This window comes from Mytilus trossulus, chromosome 8, assembly GCF_036588685.1.
Source record: "Mytilus trossulus isolate FHL-02 chromosome 8, PNRI_Mtr1.1.1.hap1, whole genome shotgun sequence".
Classification (NCBI taxonomy): domain Eukaryota; kingdom Metazoa; phylum Mollusca; class Bivalvia; order Mytilida; family Mytilidae; genus Mytilus; species Mytilus trossulus.
The window spans coordinates 16,567,895-16,587,608 of record NC_086380.1 but is presented as its reverse complement, the minus strand read 5'-3'; the positions used below and the strand labels follow the sequence as shown (position 1 = coordinate 16,587,608).

The 19,714-nt window shown below is 30.8% G+C and overlaps 1 protein-coding gene across 1 annotated transcript in view; it reads left to right on the top strand.

The window, feature by feature from the left end:
• Positions 1-4,131: 4,131 nt before the first annotated feature.
• Positions 4,132-19,714, top strand: part of LOC134727394 (neurogenic locus notch homolog protein 1-like) — a 57,108-nt gene continuing 41,525 nt past the window's right edge. Inside the window, exons 1-15 of the mRNA XM_063591773.1 lie at positions 4,132-4,645; positions 5,303-5,356; positions 5,782-5,889; positions 6,482-6,589; positions 9,036-9,143; positions 9,729-9,836; positions 10,726-10,833; positions 11,577-11,684; positions 13,760-13,867; positions 14,401-14,508; positions 15,289-15,396; positions 15,946-16,053; positions 16,735-16,842; positions 17,307-17,414; positions 18,738-18,845. Of these exons, the coding sequence (XP_063447843.1) occupies positions 4,273-4,645; positions 5,303-5,356; positions 5,782-5,889; positions 6,482-6,589; positions 9,036-9,143; positions 9,729-9,836; positions 10,726-10,833; positions 11,577-11,684; positions 13,760-13,867; positions 14,401-14,508; positions 15,289-15,396; positions 15,946-16,053; positions 16,735-16,842; positions 17,307-17,414; positions 18,738-18,845 (1,831 nt within the window). The 5' untranslated portion in view covers positions 4,132-4,272. The remainder of the gene's footprint in view (positions 4,646-5,302; positions 5,357-5,781; positions 5,890-6,481; positions 6,590-9,035; positions 9,144-9,728; positions 9,837-10,725; positions 10,834-11,576; positions 11,685-13,759; positions 13,868-14,400; positions 14,509-15,288; positions 15,397-15,945; positions 16,054-16,734; positions 16,843-17,306; positions 17,415-18,737; positions 18,846-19,714) is intronic.

The following is a 19,714-nucleotide window of genomic DNA, read 5'->3' as shown; positions in this document are numbered from 1 at the left end:
AGAGTTGTCTCATTGTCACCAGTGGCGGATTCAGAGGGGGCGTAGAGGGCGTACGCCCCTCCTTTCCTGGCACTTTTTTTTTCTATAAAATGATTAATAATCAGCCTAGACTTTGTAAATTTTGCTGTGTATTTAATTTTAATGCGACATGCAGTTCTGCACTTATAAAGATATTTTTTTCGCTCGTATTCACTGTGATATATTATTGATTATGTCAAAGTTATGTGATCCGCTACGGTGGAATTGACAAGTATGTCGAAAAACATAACCGTCACTCAGTCATTTTGAAATTCAGATTACAGTAACACATGTTTAGGCTAATGATGACGCCTTTAAGGTAATGAGCAAGGACGTATTGACTTCTTTATCACAATTCCACCCAACAGAAAATTATACTCTATTACACTCTAAAAAAACCGGGCGTATTTTATTTTTTTTTTGGGGGGGGAGGATTGCATGTGAATCCCATATCTGACCGGAAGGTCTGTTCCGCTGAACTGATATACTGAATATTTTTTTCAAAGCCCGACTGCAACCGGCCTGCTGGGTGTGGCCTATATGACTCTATGTGTCGACCGTAATTCACAACTTCATTTTCGTTTCAGATTCATTCGTAGCCTTTTGGTTGATTTGTACCCCTCGCTTCTATTGTTGGGTGAAACATTTCAACCGAATATTTCAATGGATCAAAATTTTTTGTTTGGTTTTCTTCGTGTCGGTCGTATTGTAAATTTCATTGAATAGCCGTATATCTTGTTCACAACCAGAAATCTGTAATGTTATGCTAACTAACCATACAAAAAACGGGATTTTTACAATTTGGAAAAGACGTTACCAGGTTACTAAGTTGTAAAACTTGTGTCTGATCCTTTTGTCATTTTGAACAATAAAATATGTTAAACTATAACAAACGGGAATTTCCCATGTCCATTTTTTACTGACAAATTCCACTTCAAATATATTAAATAGTACATAGCTTTGGATCCATTCAATCATTTTATAATAGACAATCAATGTAGAGAATACGGCACCAAAAATGTCCAGCCCCTAATGCATTTTACACTTATTTTATGTTTTTTAGCCAAAAATAAGGTCCCCAAAAATTTAGAAATTTAGTACTTCGCCCCCCCCCACCTTTCCAAAATCCTGGATCCGCCCCTGGGCACTCACACCACATCTTCCTATATCTAGCTATTGTAAAAAAGAATGAGACCCTTTAATGGTAAATAACGTTTCAACCTTTTTAACAAATGCATTGTTGTTGAAATAGTTTCGCATATTTTATTAATTATAATTGACCATGATAAGTTTTTATCAATATGAATTCCGAGAAGTTTTTCACTTTCAACATTATCTAAAGCTATATTATCGTGTGATAAAACACATAAACATTCATTACAGTTTACAAGTTTTCTGTCTGATCCAACAATCATATATTTTGATTTCTTGCTATTTATCGTCCTATCATTTTCTTAACACCATTTAACAACATTGTCTAAGTCTTTATTCAAACATATATTTAAATTTATAATAGATTTAGATGATAAATGTAAAGTTGTATCATCAGCATATAGATCACATTCTGTATATTCTAAGGTTAACTGTAAGTCATTTATATAAATTAGGAACAATAAAAGTCCAAGTATAAAACCTTGAGGGGCTCCAAAAGCTACAGTTTTATATTCTGATTTAGTGGTTCCTAACTTAAACATATCTATGAAACACAATACAGTAAACAACATGCATACAATAGTTTTATTATAAAAACAAATAGCATTTAAATGTGCAAATCAACTCGACACGTCATTATTACTGTACTGTTATATTGTAAGAATGGGCATACATGCTCGATTGGAAAAAAACTGTGTTTCCCTCAGTTTTATTTTGTTACCCCGATTTTGTTTTTGTCCATGGAGTTATGAGTTTTGAACAGCGGTGTACTACTGTTGCCTTTACCATGATTCATTTTGTACATCTTTAATTGATTATTGAGAAATTGCGGCTAACACAATTCGAAAATAAAAAACGATAAAACAGTAATCAAAAGTAAATATAAGTGAAATACTATATCCGTGTACTAGTATTTCATTACAAAAACTTAATGTATGTTAATTGGTAGCATGTTGGCTCTGTTTATTCGATTTTAGTCTATTGAAACAAGACTATTAACAGACAAGGGCGTTTGTTATACATAGTTTTGTAAAATGCTTATTTCTAGAAAACTATAACGTTCGTTTTCTTTGTTTTGTTTCTGTACATCAACATATTTCTTAATCTCGATCGGATTCCTTGTCACAAAAAGTTTCACTATTACATTATTTCCCTTTTACATCTGTCAAATAATGTCGACGATCTTTTAACAATCACCATAAAATCATTTACGTCGATTAGGAAGCGATAAATAACGGCATATGGGAGATCACATAAACTACAAAAGGAAGTAGACTGGATTCATCTATTTTTTTGGGTTTTTTTTTCATTTTCAGACATAATAACTGTCATGCAAGAGCTAGAACCTATACTAAAATCCATATCAATGAGTTTGCGGTATGTACTTTGTTCATTGTTGAAGACGAAGGCGTTAAAGGTGACTATATCGGGTGATTTCTGTGTCATTTGATGTCTTGTGGAGAGTAGTAGCATCAGCAGTCATATCATATCTTCTTCTTTTATAGCAACATTTTGTATACCATTAATGAATACAGTATTGGAAGTTATTTTAAGAAAATGTTGTGTGTGTTCATCCATTCCTGAAATACTGTTTTGTTCTCGATAACACTCTGACATATTTAAAAATCTATTAATTCTCAAAAGAAACTTTTTCAATGCTAACTGATATTTTTTGTCCAGTGTAGATCAATGTCAAGACTGATCTGTATCGTTTGCGTTGATTTCTTTTGTCGTATGTTTAATAATGTCTGTAGTTTACACATGGAGAACAATCTATTTTGAAGGTTTATTTATTTTTTCATAAATCAGATTACATTTATTTGTGGTTTATTATTCGTTTTTCATTACACATATCAACTGACCTATTTTAATTTCAAGTTTCGATTGGTCACCTTGTTATAATAGAAGTGTTTTTGTTGAAAGCACAAGGCTAACACGACGAAGTTATAACGGATTTTGCTATAGATGATTTACATATTTTTTGGAAATGACAGTATAAAATTGACAATTATAAAGTATTTGTAAAAGTATGACCTCGACTAATGCAAATTATAACGTTGTCAGCGTGCATTTAAAAGCATAAATTGATAAACTCTACGCCACAAATATTTACATATAATTCTTTTTAAAATCTTCATATTTTATCTGTACTAGTTCTTTTTTAAGTTTCGTTTAAAGCATGCGATTGTATAAAAATACATGTGCATTATTTAGTAAAGTTGAAGTATAAGACTTGTGTGTTAACTCTCAGTTGGCGCTACTAGTTAATACACAACAAAAAGTAATCATTTAAATGTAAAACTAAAGAAAGATCTAGCAAATTTAAAATAAACTTTGAATTAATGTTTTTTGAAAAATTTCTAATTCTACGCTAATTTTCCAATTTCAAACAATTTTGTTTTCATTTGACGATTTTTGGGATCTGGTCACCAATGCTGAATAAACTATTAAACTACCTATTGTATTTGGTGCGTGTATCTTTGCGTCATTCGTGTTTTTTGCTTTTAAATATCAAAGACGAATTGAATTCATTTTCAGCTTTTGATTCCAGGGAAAAAAACGATAAGAAAAGTATTTTCATTTTGTACACATTTGTTTTTTTCTAAAAACCAAATCAAACTTTCGGTTTTGGTATCTATACTCGGAAATGTTTGCATTTTTTTTATATTTCAAAACAAAACTTAAAAAATGGAATTTGAATTTAAATTTTTTAAAGTTTTTTTCATAAAAACATGATCATATTATTTCTAAATTATCGAAATATTGAAGTTTTCATTTTATATAATCCATCATTTTCATATCTGTCAGTTTCGAAAAATTAAAGAAATGTTGCATACGTGCGTAGTTCACATCCGTAATCTTAACAATATATAAAATTTCATTTTATTTTTAATCACGTATCAACTTATTCTATAATTGGCAGGACTCAAATGAAATTACCGTATCTTTTAAACTTGACCTTTATATCGTATGAATTGATATAAATATACTCCTGTGTTGAACTGGCAATAACCTGAAATAGTTTGCAACGTACAAAATATTAAACACTTTAGGGAAACTAACATTACATGTATGTCTGGTAGTGGGCAGTCGTGATACAAAATGGATGTTACACAGATTGATTCCGAAGACGACAGCATCTCTGACAGTCACAGAGATATTGGTTCCGAAACAAGGCTTAAAGAAGATAAATTATCCTCGTTTACGAAAAATGAAGTGAAGATCGAAAATGAAGAGGGAATACGTGGTGTCAGCCAATTCTTTGAAAATCCTATTTACGGGGAAAAGAGTAATGACAACAATAGTATTGGAGATATGGTCATAGTACATAGACCTACGAATCAAGCGCACATTATCAGGTCGTTGGCACTAGAAAATAGAAAATTCAGATGTTGCACATATGTGTTTCTTCTAACCACAATAATCTTTTTAGTAGTGTCTCTTATTATGGCAGTGTTAATGCTTCGTCAGACAGGTAAAGCAATTTCGTTTTAAACTAATATTTTATAGTAAAGGGAATATTATTCAATAATTGATAGATTTCATGTTTGACAAAAATGAATGTGTGAAGACGATAAACGTTAGAATTACATGTACAAATAGAAAAAACATTCAAGCATGACACATACAATTGAAAATGAAAATGAGTAATGTGTCAAAGAGAAAACAATTCGACCATAGAATAGACAACAATAAAAGGTCACCAATAGGTCTTCAATGCAGCGAGAAATTCCCACACCCGTCGGCGGCCATCAGCTGGCCCCTAAACCAATATATATACTAGTTCAGTGCTAATGGATGTCATACTAAACTCCAAATTATACACGAGAGACTAAACTGAAAATAATACAAGAATAACAAAGGCCAGAAGCTCCTGACTTGGGACAGCAGCGAAAATGTGGCGGAGTAAACATGTTTATAAGATCTCAACATAATTACCAATTGACCAAATACGACACTTTTATTCTATTTATATATAGTAAATTGTAAATACTAAAATTGGATTTATTATATCATCTAACTCACGTTCTTTCTCCCAAAATATATTTAAAATTACTTATATATAAGGTCAACATGCATCTTGAAAGGTTCACATTGAGTTTTTAAGTATTTACTTTCATTTTTGTCACAGATCAACACCAATTTCCGCCAAATACCCAAGGGAATCGAAGCGAACAACAGGATCGTAAGTTATACGTCATGTTTGAGTAAATAAAATAGCATGAACACAACGTATTTATCGTAAATATAAACAAACGTGCAGACAATTTTACGTTCACGAATTTCACGTTCCATAAACGTAAATGAAAGAACCATAAACGTAAATGAAAGTATAACATGTATAACTTCAACATATTATATGATAAAGATAATGTAAATGCACAAAAAAAAATGAACGAAATGTTGAACAATCATATGAAAAGAGGAAGATGTGGTATGCTTTTCCTTGAGAAAAATATGCAACAGAGTCTAAATGACGAGTATTTAAGAAACTGGAAAACACGATATGGCCTTCAATGATATCAGATCAACTGTAATCAAGCTGCAGATTATCGAACATAGTTGAATAATTGCGGTTGTGCTCATAACCAAAAAAGCTTTTTTTTGTAGATACGCCATGCAGCAGCAGTCCATGTAAAAACTCTGGATCGTGTTTTCATGCTGATGGTTCGTTTACCTGCTTATGTCCTCCAGCATACCTTGGCAAAGAATGTACAGGTAGTAATTACAATTCATTATGTCTATACTCTACCGAACAATTACCGTTTGTTCAAATCATTGTCGTATCATAAATTATTAAAAGAACGCCCAAAAATAATTGTCGATTCGAAGTCGGAAAATGTGTCCAGATATGTGTATATGTTTATGCTGTCGATTAGCTGGATGCAATGTAAAAAAAAAGCAAATTTATATCAGGATGCCAAAAAAGTAATATCGGTGTTTCATATTTGTAGCTTTTTTAATGTTTGTGTTGTCGCAAGGATATGATAGTTATTTTTTGTGATGTCCGTTTGTTAAACATTTATTTTATCTCGATATATTCGATTTGTTCAATGCATGACATGTTATGCATACTATTGAAACTAAAATGACATATGTCTCATTCACAGACCCATAAGCAATTTTGTAATCAATGATTATAATATGTCAAATATCAATCATTTATATTGATATGAGCGTCACTGACGAGTCTTATGTAGACGAAACGCGCGTCTCGCGTACTAATTAATATAATCCTGGTATCTTTGATAACTAATTATTACAATAATGAACATGGAACAAAATATTAGTAAATTATGTTTTATTTCAGAAACACTTTGCAACAGTGCCCCTTGTTTCCATGGAGGGCATTGCTTTATTACGGACAAAGGTTTCAATTGTAGATGTCAAGAAGGATATTCAGGAGAATTGTGCGAAGGTAATTTTCCTCTGTTTAAAACTATATGAAAAAGTATGAATGAATGACAAATACTTATAAAACAAAGAAAGGTGTAGGTCCGGTAAAATCCGATTTTGGTCTCAAATTTCAGGTTCATCTGACGAAAGATTTTACCACTTTTTAAACACTTAAGTATCTATTTCATTTGAATCAATTAGTATATGTGAAAGACTTTAACTGATTTAGTCATTAAAAACGATACGATTCAAGCTCAAATATGAAAAATCTACCAAATATGCCGAAAAATGTCATTTTTAGATGGTTTTGGTCAAAAATGAAAGGGGCCGCATCCGTGTTCATCCTCAACCTTTATATATGATATATGTTTTCATAAAATACAACTTACATTTCAATATTGAGGATAAACACGAATGTGTCCACTTTCGTTTTACACGAAAACCGTCTAAAATTTAACTTAAATGCTAGAATTGTGAAGATTTCAGTAATTTAGCATGGCTTAAATGTGCTAGTACCCGATATATGTGCATTGTATTGTAAAAAAAAAAGAGAGCCCATATTTATGTAGCACAAGCACGCTACTGTCCAAAAAATAACTAAAAGATTACATTTTAACAATTTTGTAAAACTGCTTTATTTTGGGGCCAAAATGGGATCTTACTGGACCTATTCCTTTGTTTTTATGGGTTTTTTTTTGCGTTCATACCCTCTTGTAGTGTATGTATTTCCCTTGGTTTAAGAATGCTACTCTAATTTGATTTTGATTAATCGATTTACGACTTCAAACAGCAGTATATTACTGTTGCTTTATTCATAAATTTATCGTTGTTATCTGATAATAAATCAGAAGACCTTGAACAGATACTTATTCTAGCTAAGACAAGGAAAGTAGATTAATTGTGCCTTTATTCTTCAAATATTAAAACACTATCATATTTGATTGTTTGTGACAAACTAATTGATAGAATTAATTATCTTTTTATGGTTGAAGTTGTGGTTCTGAATTTGTTGTTTGTCTTTGTCTTAAAGATAATGAATGATTCTGTTTATTATCTAGACAGATTCAAAACATGTTCAATGTTGAAGCGAATAACGTATAAATTCTATTAATAAAGTATCTTTTCCTTTTTTTTTAAAGTTAATTTTGATAAAATCAACATTCTTTTGAACAATATTATGAGACACAGGCAATCGTTTTAATTGGCAAGGCATACAAATATATGATCATTGTTTAATTTCAATATAAGGCTTTGTTTCATTTAGTAGCAATTTTTTGACATTTAAAACCTTGATTATCAAGCTAGTTTTAGGTGGGATTCGTGTTGTTTTGTCTTTAGTTGTCTATGTTTTGTAATGTGTACTATTGTTTGTCTGTTTGTCTTTTTCATTTATAGCCATTCCGTTGTCAGTTTGTTTTAGATTTATGAGTTTGAATGTCCCTTTTGTATCTTTCGTCCCTCTTTTAAATGATATTATGATTATTAAAAAACGTTGATATATCTTTGCTGTTGTTGCAAGCTTAACATTTACCACAACAGATCAATAACGGGTACAAGTACTTACATTGAAAGTTATTGTAGGATAAGGAATTCCTAACTTTCATTTTTTTTTAATAACAAGAAACGTATTCTTTTTGTACACTTTATTTGGACGACAATGAATTAATAAACATTTTTATTAATCCGGCACATAAGGTCAAGTACAAAATAACTGTGTCAACGATTACAAATATGGGAAGATTAATACAATTTCGGAAAGTTAATCAGTTGATGTTCGGTAAACACATGATGTATACTATTTAATTCTATTTTTTGTATGTATACACTGTTTTTAAAAGATGGTATATGTTTATACTTTAATAGATGACTACGTTTTCACTGAGCGTTTTCCTGGAATTTCAGTAACTAATAATATGGACACACGGGCTAACGCTAAAATCCAGATAAATTTTGAAAACAACTGATTTGTAATAAAATTAGAATAAATTTACCGTAAAATAGAAATCGAAAAAAAACTTGCATATCATTTATTTCCTATCTGTTACAATTACTGTACGATAACAAATATTCGACCGAGCAGAGCACTCTTTTACATAAACTTTTTGATGCTTATACACATGTATATGTATAACTTGATCTAAGGAAGTTTATTTTGTTGATTATACTTAAATTGCCGAGTTTTTTTAACTTTGTTTTTCTTGTTTGACATTTTTGATTAATTTTCAAGCAATATAAAGTTTCATACAATGACTTTAAATTATAAAGTAAGATCGATATATCCAAAGTTTTGATCTGTCCTTTAAGAACAATTTCATCAAGAAGTCCAAATATTATAATAAAAATTGAATATCGTTCAATTGCTTCCTCGGTGCATAGGTTTTGGAATTAGCAAGACGTTTGTACATTTCCCATTTGCCAAACAAAATCACAATATAGATTGTACTAATTATTGTCATAACATTTTTTAGTAACTCCTTGCTCCAGTCAACCTTGTCTTAATAATGGCAGTTGTGATATGAAAGGAAGAAGCTTCAATTGTAGATGTTCACAAGGATATTCAGGTCGTTTGTGTGAAGGTATTTCTTATTGTTACGATTAAATAATAAAATTTTGGATGTAACGCGTTTTCTGATTGGCTGACGTTATTTTGTTATCAGCTCATAGACATAATTTAGTCATGTGACCGTGACGTCATCAACGTTTTTTTCATGTTTTTCTACCGTTTAAAATTTAGAATTGAATTATAAAAAATGACAGTAATATTTTTTCTGTCTATTCGAAATAACATTAGACATGTGGTGCATACTGTTAAATAACCCGCTATGCGCGTTATTCAGTGTGCACCAATTTTTTATGTTATTTCTTTATAGATAGAACAAACATATTACAGTAATTCCTTAAATAAATTTTAAAAAAAAGGAAAGACTGTTCATGATATAAGTTAATTTGATATCGTTTTTTTTTTTAATTTGAGATATTTTCATGAGATGAAAAATTTAAATTCTTTTATATCAGACAAATAAGGTACCAAAAGTATTTTAATATGCAAAGTAAAATAAACTGTTTTATGAAAATGACAATTATCTGATTTATTGAAACCACATATTTCTGTGTCAATTAAAATTTGATTTTTATTTGCTTACAACAACTTAATTCGTCAGTAACACCATGCAACAGTAACCCATGTTTCAACTCCGCTTCATGTCTAAACGTAAATGGAAGTTACGTATGTGTTTGTCCAACGGGATATTCTGGAATGCAGTGTGAAGGTATAGTTTTAAAATTGATTTCATCATATAATAAATACTTCAGATGTGTTTTTTTTCTCATAACAATACGTTATTTTGATTGGCTAATAAAAATCCTACTTCATTCTGAAAATAACTTTCATTCCAAAATGAATTTTAACATACATGAAACGTGTTTCCACAATAAAGTTAACAGATAAACAATATATCAAAGGTACCAGGATTATAATTTAGTACGCCAGACGCGCGTTTGGTCTTCATAAGACTCATCAGTGACGCTCATATCAAAATATTCATAACAAGTACAATACATAAAGACAATCGTGATAGTGATGGAGTTATCAGGATCATATCAGAAAAAAATAATTATAAGTACTAGTATTGCATGCTTCTGCGCTTAGTGATAAAGAATGTCCTGTCAGAAACAAAAATCATAAACAAAATTAAAATAATGTAAAACGACACACACGCGTATCGACTATTACATGTTTAGTAAGACACAATCATATACAAAGTTAAAGAGCATTCAATACATCAAAAATTCATGATGTCGGTCACCTTTAACTGTTGATACAAATGAATTCAAATTTAAATGATCAGCCGAATACTATAGTGTATCTTGTTTGGATATCAAAACATATAGAAACATTTCAACATTTTCTCAAAAAAATATTGCTCAATTCACCGTTTCAGAATCTTATGCATCTTAGGTAATATTTCAAAAATGTACACCAAAATGTCTTGATTGGTTAAAAATCTCATACACAATGAAAATGCAATCAATGACGTGACGTTATTTTCATTTTGGGGTACGAACAATGAAATTACCCATGATTCTTTAGATTCTGAAACGGCCAATTGCACAGCAAATATACTACTGCATCTCCTAATATATCAAAGTTTTTCACAGTTAGTCCGTGTGATGGATTTACCTGTAATAATGGAGGAACAAAAAAGGTATCAGGAGGTAACTGTCGATGTTCATGTAGAGATGGTTTCTATGGTTCATCATGTGAAGGTATTTACTAAGTATTTGATACTTAAATGGTTTACTAATACGTAAGGACATAAATACTGTATTTTCGAATTATCTAACCCTTTTTAAAGCACGCACCAAAATAGAAAAGAATGTTTATCTGTGTCTAAAATTATAGACGTTATATTTGATACAACGATTCACGCGAACAAGCAAAGCAAAAAAAGTCTGCTGTGTTATACACTGTAGTCATAATATTTACCAAGTGTCATACATAAGCTCATCAAAGATATAAGTCCATTATTAATATACGCAAGACGATATGTATGCCTACATATAGTTTGTCACTCCAGCCAAATCTAAATTTGACGACAGTAGGAGCACGAAATCGAACAGACAAAACAATTCCAATTATAAAAAGCAATGACAATTTTAGTAACCGGAAGAAATAATTTACAATAGTTTTATAGTTAGTTATAAAATGGTACTATCAACGGATGTATTAAAATGAAACTGTAAAATATTATTAATACTAAAAAGACTGTAATAAAATTATTGTAAACAAGTTTTAATATGATATGTAATTTACTGACTATACGTCAATACAAAATGTTTGTAAACAATTTTAGTGGCAGAAATAGACAATAGGAAAAGATGTGGTTTGATTGCCAAAGATACAACTCGAAATCTGAGTTTAACTGGCATTAATTTAACAATTATAGACCAAAGTTATATTTGATAACCATGGTATATTTTATCATGTTTATGTTGATCATTGTTTCCAGTAACGCCTTGCATAAGTCATCCTTGTGGTTATGGTGGCAGCTGTTCTATGTCTGGAGATTTCTTTAATTGTGATTGCTTAAAGGGATACTCGGGAAAGTTATGTGAAGGTAACCCTGACGTAAAAACATATTGAAAGATATTTTAAATGATTTGTTATAGAATTTCTAGACGGGATTAAAAAAGTTCAGAATCATATTTATGTAAACAGATGATTCATTTTTTTAATTTAGGCAGTCGTCAGATCAAAGGTGATAAATTCCTGTGAAAAAAATGTTTGTTTCGTTTTCATCAGACCCCTCAACAGTGGCTCTCAATTCAAAACAACTAGAATGTCAGATCTCTAATATAACTTGAACATAGTAATGCCTAATTTTGATAGATTCTTACGGTTTATTTCATTGAGGATGAAGCCAAAGCTGACATGTTTGGTTAGCTTGATTGTTAGCTGAACCGTGAAGTCATTGTTAAAGATGTACACCTCTGAGGAGCCAAAAATATCTAGAATTAAACTTTTTTTCTTAACCTGATTTTTGAGTTAATAAGACTGTAACAAAATAATTGATGAAGAAAAGATCATATGGTGGTGAACTTCTTTTTTTGCTACGGCCCTTTGAAAATGCCCAATTTTGATGTTTTTTTTATTTTTACTATTTTTGGGCTATTATCGTGAAAAAAATCAAAGTTCAACAATTAAACTTTTTTCCATACTTTCTATAAAAATGAAGAGGACCAATCTAAGTAAATTTTACTAAAAAAAAACTATAGGTAGGTGTTAATATAAGAAAGTTTTATTATATTTTGACACTTGTTTGTGTCAAATTTACCATGCTGTCAATTTTCTATTTTTGTGATTTTTCTCAGTTTTAGGAACAAAATGCATATTATTTCAACTTTTTTGTTATAAATGATTGAAAAAATACATATCTAAGAAATTTGAAAAGACCAAAAAGATTCAGGATGTACATGATTCTTGTAAATAATTTTTTTTGTATCCCTCACCCATTTTCTCAAAATTTTGGCTAAAAATATGGACTTGATTGGTCGTAAAATTTGAAAACTGGATTACTCAAAACCCATTCTTTGTAAATACACATTTTTTCACAGAGTTATGTTTGATTATAATATTTTTTAAATTCATTGATAATTTCCACTTGTATCAAATGTTATGGAAATAATTCGAGAACGAGATTTCAAGGTGACTGAACGAGACTGAAAAGTCAGAAGAATACATCCTTAAGTCAGATAAACTACTCTCCTGTACGAGTAGACTAGTCCAACATATAACCTATCTGTCTGCTGGACTATGCTACTTTGAAAGGTTGGTTGCTTACCTGACCTTATAATGACTTCACGCTTCAGTTAACAAGCACGCTAACCAAACATATTACTTTTAGCTACACACTCAATGAAATCGCCTGTAGTTAGAAAAGAGTCAGTGTTTTGAATGCTTTTTCCAAGTTCTTAATGATAAATTTAAAAGTGTGGGCCTCAATATTATTTAATGTCAGCAAACGAGCAACGACTTCTTAACTGCATTGCCTTCAGGACAAATTATCTTCATTAATAGCTGTGACCAAATAACGGAAAAAACTCATTATCTTTGTGATAGAAAGTTGCGAGTTCCTTTTCCATAAAATACATCAGTGGTGCTCAATTAAAATAAACCCATATACATATCAAATCAAATCCAGACGTGCAGAACAAATAACACACATGCGGAATTTTGACCTTCTGAATTGCGACATACACATAAAGAGTATGGTGCCAAAATAGTTGAGGGAAAGACTAGTACCCATGTGAAAAGACAAACCATAAAAATTGGGAGAATGTAGTCATATATAGGTCAATATACGTCCTAGGTAGAGAGACTTGCCTGTTTCTAATGATTCAAACGTTTCGGAGACATCATATGAGAAATAAATGTCAAACAATTACATTTTAAATCTGTTTAAAGTATAACATTTCTGTGGTATTCTATTCTAGTATCATATTAGCAGAAGTTTATTTCATTTCAATTATCAAATAAAATACTTAAGATGATAGTAAGTTTGTGAAGTTCATTTCATCATGATAACTGCAACCATGTATTTAATATTATACAGTTATAATTGATAGCTTAGTTTCTGTAATAGATAATTCAGATCATTTATGGACATATTCTATTTGACTGGTTGTTTTTCAGTGACACCATGCAGTAGTAGTCAATGTGCAAATTCTGGAAATTGCATAAATGTAAATGGAAGTTATGTTTGTGATTGTCCAAAAGGCTATTCGGGGAAACAATGTGAAGGTACAATTCGCATGACATAGTATTGATTCGAATATTTGGATCCAACTTTTAGGTCTAAATAATATCTTCTTCTTTCATATATTTTAAAAATAACTGTTTAATTATCCTTATTTTTCAAAATGTACTGTAATTGGCAACCTAGGCCACACTAAATGCGTCATTATTTGTTTGCTCTCATTTAGAAATCTTTAGAAATAACAATTTGATGAGAAAGGAAAAGAAGGGTTTAAAGTATCAATTATCAAATCTTCAAACTTAAAGTGGAATCCAAAGAATCAAATTGTCAATTATATGGTGGAAAAAATAAGTATTTCCAATAACCATTGACCATATCCAGAGATCTTTTAGATAGCAAAGTTAATAAAAGCTGGTACTTTGAAAATTGATCATTGGAAGAATTGAAGATCAAAGTGACCCAACATATTATTGTATATATAGAAGTCAACTTGTTCTGTGAAAGTATTTCGGGTTTTGGATTTGTTTAAAATTCTATGTGAATTTTGTTAAGTTGTCGATAAATATTTTGTTGACAGTTGACCCATGTGACGGTGTTTCTTGTTATAATGGAGGAACAAAATCTATATCAGGGAAAACTTGTCAGTGTTTATGTGGGCGTGGCTTCTCTGGATCATCATGTGAAGGTAACCTTTTATTTAACTGTTTGAATATTGGCGATAAGTTATTATTATTGATATTGCATTAAACAGTATTGAGTCGTTTTGAAACGGGTGACATTATTATTCAATATAATAACATAAACAACGAAATCTTACCTATCGATAAAGACATAACTAAAAAGATAAAACAATAGTGAAAACTATTAAGATATTATTCAATCAGCTTGAATATTTACTTAATATTATTATAAATAAAAACATACATACATATATATATAGGCATTTTAAAATGAAGTAATCTCTGATTGACAATATCTTTTATTCTGCAACTAGTTGTGTATGTTTCCTAAATATAATAGCACAGCTATAATTTGTGCAATGGCAATTTCTTCATTTTTTCCACAGTCATGTGTTCATTACGGGTTGACAATTAGTTTTAAAATTTGTGTTACAATTCAAATATATATAGTTTTATTTATTTAAGTTGCAGTGTAAAAACAATATTAGGTCAAAATCAGAAAAATATCAACTTTATTGTATTTTGCGCAAAACTATATATAGAAGGGATCGGTAGAACCTCGTCTTTGCCCAGTTTATCAGCCTCATAAAACATGCTACTTTTATGACATTGACAGCATGTTTTATAGATACAGGATAATCGGTGAATATATTTGAAGGTATTAAAAAGAGATTAAAATATTTTAAAGCACTCTTTAGGATTATGGTTAGACTTTTTTTCAAGACTGAAAGTATGTCTATAAACACGAAGTTCAACAAATACATTTGGTGTTTATTTACTTCCAGTAACACCTTGCAGCAGCCAGCCTTGTTTACATAGTGACAGTTGCTCTATATCTGGAGACAGTTACAGTTGTAACTGTTCAACGGGATATTCAGGGAAATTATGTGAAGGTATTGATAAGTGATTAATATATTCTAAAACACTCATGTATTAAGTATGATTGAATTCACTATTGGTATGAAGTAAAATCACAAAAATACTGAACTCAGAGGAAAATCAATTTGGAAAGTCCATAATCACATGTCAAAATCAAAAAACAAAACGCATCAAAAGCGAATGGACAAGAACTGTCATATTCCTGACTTGGTATGATTTTTTCTCATACAATTATTTTTTTAACTTGAAACATAAATGAACTATTTAGAGGCAATGGATATACAGGCATTTAATTGTATTTGAATGCGCAATCTCAGTGTGTGGTATTATACATTAATCAGTCTTCGATACTTGACTTGCAGAAGTTTTTTTTTTTTTTTAAACTAAAAACATTTGTTCTTTTCCGAAAAGGGAAAACTGTGTGAATATGAATCCATAATCTTTGATTATTCTTAAAACATAAAAATCAATTCCAACTGCTTTGATTGATTGCATATTTCTGTTATGCAGTAATGGTAGTTTTCATTATAGAATTTAATGTGTAATTTCATTTTATTTTACAGTCACACCTTGCAGCAGTCGACCTTGTGAACATCGCGGAACATGTTTTAATGCAAATGGAAGTTATGTATGTTCTTGCCCTGCAGGGTATTCTGGAAATACGTGTGAAGGTACAATATAGAAATTTTGTAACATTTATTGTACTTGTTGTTCGGAAATTTCAAAATGGCGACATGAATGGTATACCGTTTTACAAAACTCTCTATATAATTATGTAATCGGTTATTCCAAAATGATGGTCCAATCACATATCTATTGATTATATGCAACATTTCGATGAGGTCATTGCAGAAACCAAAACTAAGATTGGTATATACATATCTGCTATGGACCTGTGAATAACTTTCTGTAAAGGCATTTTAACCTTTTTTTATATTCCAGAGAACTATAAATATGCACAACAGACTTCTGAAATATTGAAAATCTGATGATTTTCAAAATCAAACATTAGTTATTGACAAAAGAGGGACGACAGATACCAGAGGAACAGTCAAACTCATAAATCGAAAATAAACTGACAACGCGGCTAACAATGAAAAAGACAACTAGACAAATAATAGTACACATGACACAACATAGAAAACTAAAGAATTAAAGAATAAGTAACACGAACCCCACCAAAAATTGCGTTTGCATGTCGAAATGGACATACGTGCTATTCTATGCATTGTTTTAGTCAAATCCATACATTAACTGACAATTTGTCATCATCGGATTAATTGAATAATTTTAAACAATATGTGTTCATCTTTTTGAATATAAATTCTGATTATCTTTTTTTTCAATTGTAGTTACACCTTGCAGCAGTAAACCTTGTTTTAATGGTGGTAACTGTTCTATAACGGGTGACGTGTTTAATTGTAGTTGTCCCAAAGGGTTTTCCGGCAAGTTATGCGAAGGTAAATCGTTCAAAAATTTATTAACAGTAGTTATAAGAATTTGTATTCGCTAATAAAGGAGAAAGCACTTTTTTCGGAACTCGGATTTTCATTGCAGGTATTCTTGATGAACATATTTCAGGACATGAGAAAGAATATTTTTGGACACCCCATCATACTAGCCATGCTAACACTAATGAATGTTCTGTTGGTATGTTAAAAAATGCAAAAGCCAATGCTGCAACAAAACAACAATATTCGAAGTTCTATATAAACAAATTTTACATAAATGATAACCAGTTACATTTAGGGTAAAATTTGCATGTAGGCGTTTGAATCAATGTATCAATTTATCAACATAGAAAAGTGACAATATTGTTTACTAGTATCCAGACGGAATCAAATATATAAGAAAAAATCATATATTTAGGAAAAAGAAAAAGCATTGCAAACCTGTCTAATCTGGTTTGTTGAAACTGTTTCAGTAACACCTTGTACCAGTCAACCTTGTCTCCATGGTGGCAGATGTTCATCAGCCGGCAACAACTTCATTTGTAATTGTACAGATGGATATTCTGGAAACATATGTGAAGGTATCTGCAACTGAATTTTTTTTTTTAAAGGACACCGACTATTCAATTTGAATTGTGTAAACTCCGCCAACTGTTGCGAATGTTTTACTTACAACATACATGCACTCAAAAAGAAGATAAAGGTCAAAAGACATTATGGCAATCTCTGTTTATGATCATTTTTGAAACAATATTTGCTGCAAGCAACACTTAACTGTGTACAGTATATATATCACAAAAGAGTTATCACAATTTAATGGGAAAAAACACGGTACTCCAAGAAAATTTAAAAACAGAAAGCCCTTTCAAAAATCGAAAACTCAAACGCACCAAACGAAAGAGAAACAGCTGTCATATATCTGACTTGGTACAGCCATTTATTATATAGAAAATAGTTGCATACATCTGATTTTATAGCTTGTTAAGAATCTTAATTATAATCTTCACACCAACTGATTGTTTGATTGTTACTTGCTTTAAGTACAGTAGCAAATAGTAAATGCATGTTCAGATAAAAACCAATTAGGCATAAATACCATACAGAATTTTTTAGCAAAATTGAGAATGGAAATGAGGAATGTGTATATACTTGATGTAAAAAGTGAAATATATTGCTATTTATATAGTACCAGTGTCCTAATCTGATACACGGATTGAATTGAAAAATAAAGAAAAACAAACATAGAACTAGAATTGCCATTGCGGGCAATGGCTGATGTCACCCTGGTCCGCCAATTGCCACTAAGTGGCAGCCGTTTCGAAAAAATAACATTGAGTTAACATAATAACTTCACAATACATCATTCTGCTAAGTTTATGAAAGTATAAAGCATTTTACAAATTTTCATTTGTGTACTGTTTCTATGGCAACGGGTGCCATTTTGAAAATTCCAAAGATGGATTGCAAGTCTTCGCATGCCAAGTAACATTTCCATCAAGTTTCATTCATTTTGGAAGACTTTTCGATTTTTCACATTGTTTCTGTTTCCATGACAACGGCAGCCATTTTGGAAATGCCAACACCCGATTGCACATCTGGACACGGGGGTTATCATTATGGTGGAGTTCCATGACCATTGATCCGAGCAATTCCGAGAAATAGTCTGAACAAAAAGTGTGGAATAATAAAGAAAAAGAAAACAAATTGTACATTAACAATATGTCATCCGACCTCCGTCAAGGTGACATAATGATTGAATCGCACTTGAACTCTAAATAGAGTCATACCGTATTGGTCAAAAGGGTCAACTTGCTATTATCACGAATCACCCGCCATGCTTATTAATTGTTTCATAAAGGATTTATCTTTTATCCTGTAATAATTCCTATTGCAACTTTTTTCAGTCACACCATGCAGCAGTAATCCATGTGTTAATTCTGGAACATGTTTAAATGCTAATGGAAGCTACATTTGTGTTTGTCCAATTGGATATTCTGGCAAACTGTGTAAAGGTATCATCTACAAAGTATATTATCTTTCTTTAGCTGTAATATAAGTCAAAAACTAATAATTTTTCAAAATTGGTCAAGGTTAGACAATTTATATGACAGACATGTGTTTTCTCATTGATAAAAATACCAGTCGGCTCTTGCGTAATTGCCCATGATTAACTTGTCAATGTATATGTGTAGGAGACTACAATGGAGGTCACATATTTAGAAGGATCTGCAGAACCCTCCGGTGCACTAAAAATTACCCCTATTTTAGTGGGGTTCGTCTTTAGTTTCTGATGTTGTGTTTGTGGATTATTTTATGTCTTTTGGTTGTGTTAAGTTTTTGTTTTGCCAAGGCGTTGTAAGTTTGCCTTCGACGTATGGGATTAAATATTATATCTGTATCTTCTGTCTTTCTTTTCAATTTTAGAAATCAATCATATTAGTGAAATTTGTAAATCCTCGATACATCAAAATTCAATAAATGTAGAATCTTGAAAAAAACGGATATTGAGTTATAAAAATTTGATATTTACAACAAATTTCGATACAGAATATATCAACGTCATGCAAAGAACTGGTTTATTGTCCGGCAAATATATGTGTTAATATTTGTCTGGTTCATCAGTTCTTCATTCTTTTGATATGCAATTTGTTTTTTAAATATTGAGAAGAGTCGAGCATCATTAAAGAGACATTGGATGTCCATAAAATGTAACATTACTGAGTTCTGAGAAAAATCAAAAAGGAAAGGTGCAAATTTAGGGGCAAAATCTAATCTCAAACACATCAAACGAATAGAAAACAACTTTCATATTCCTCAGTTGGTACAGATATTTTTTATGTGGAAAATGGTGGAGAGTAGATCTGGTTTTGAAGCTAGCTAA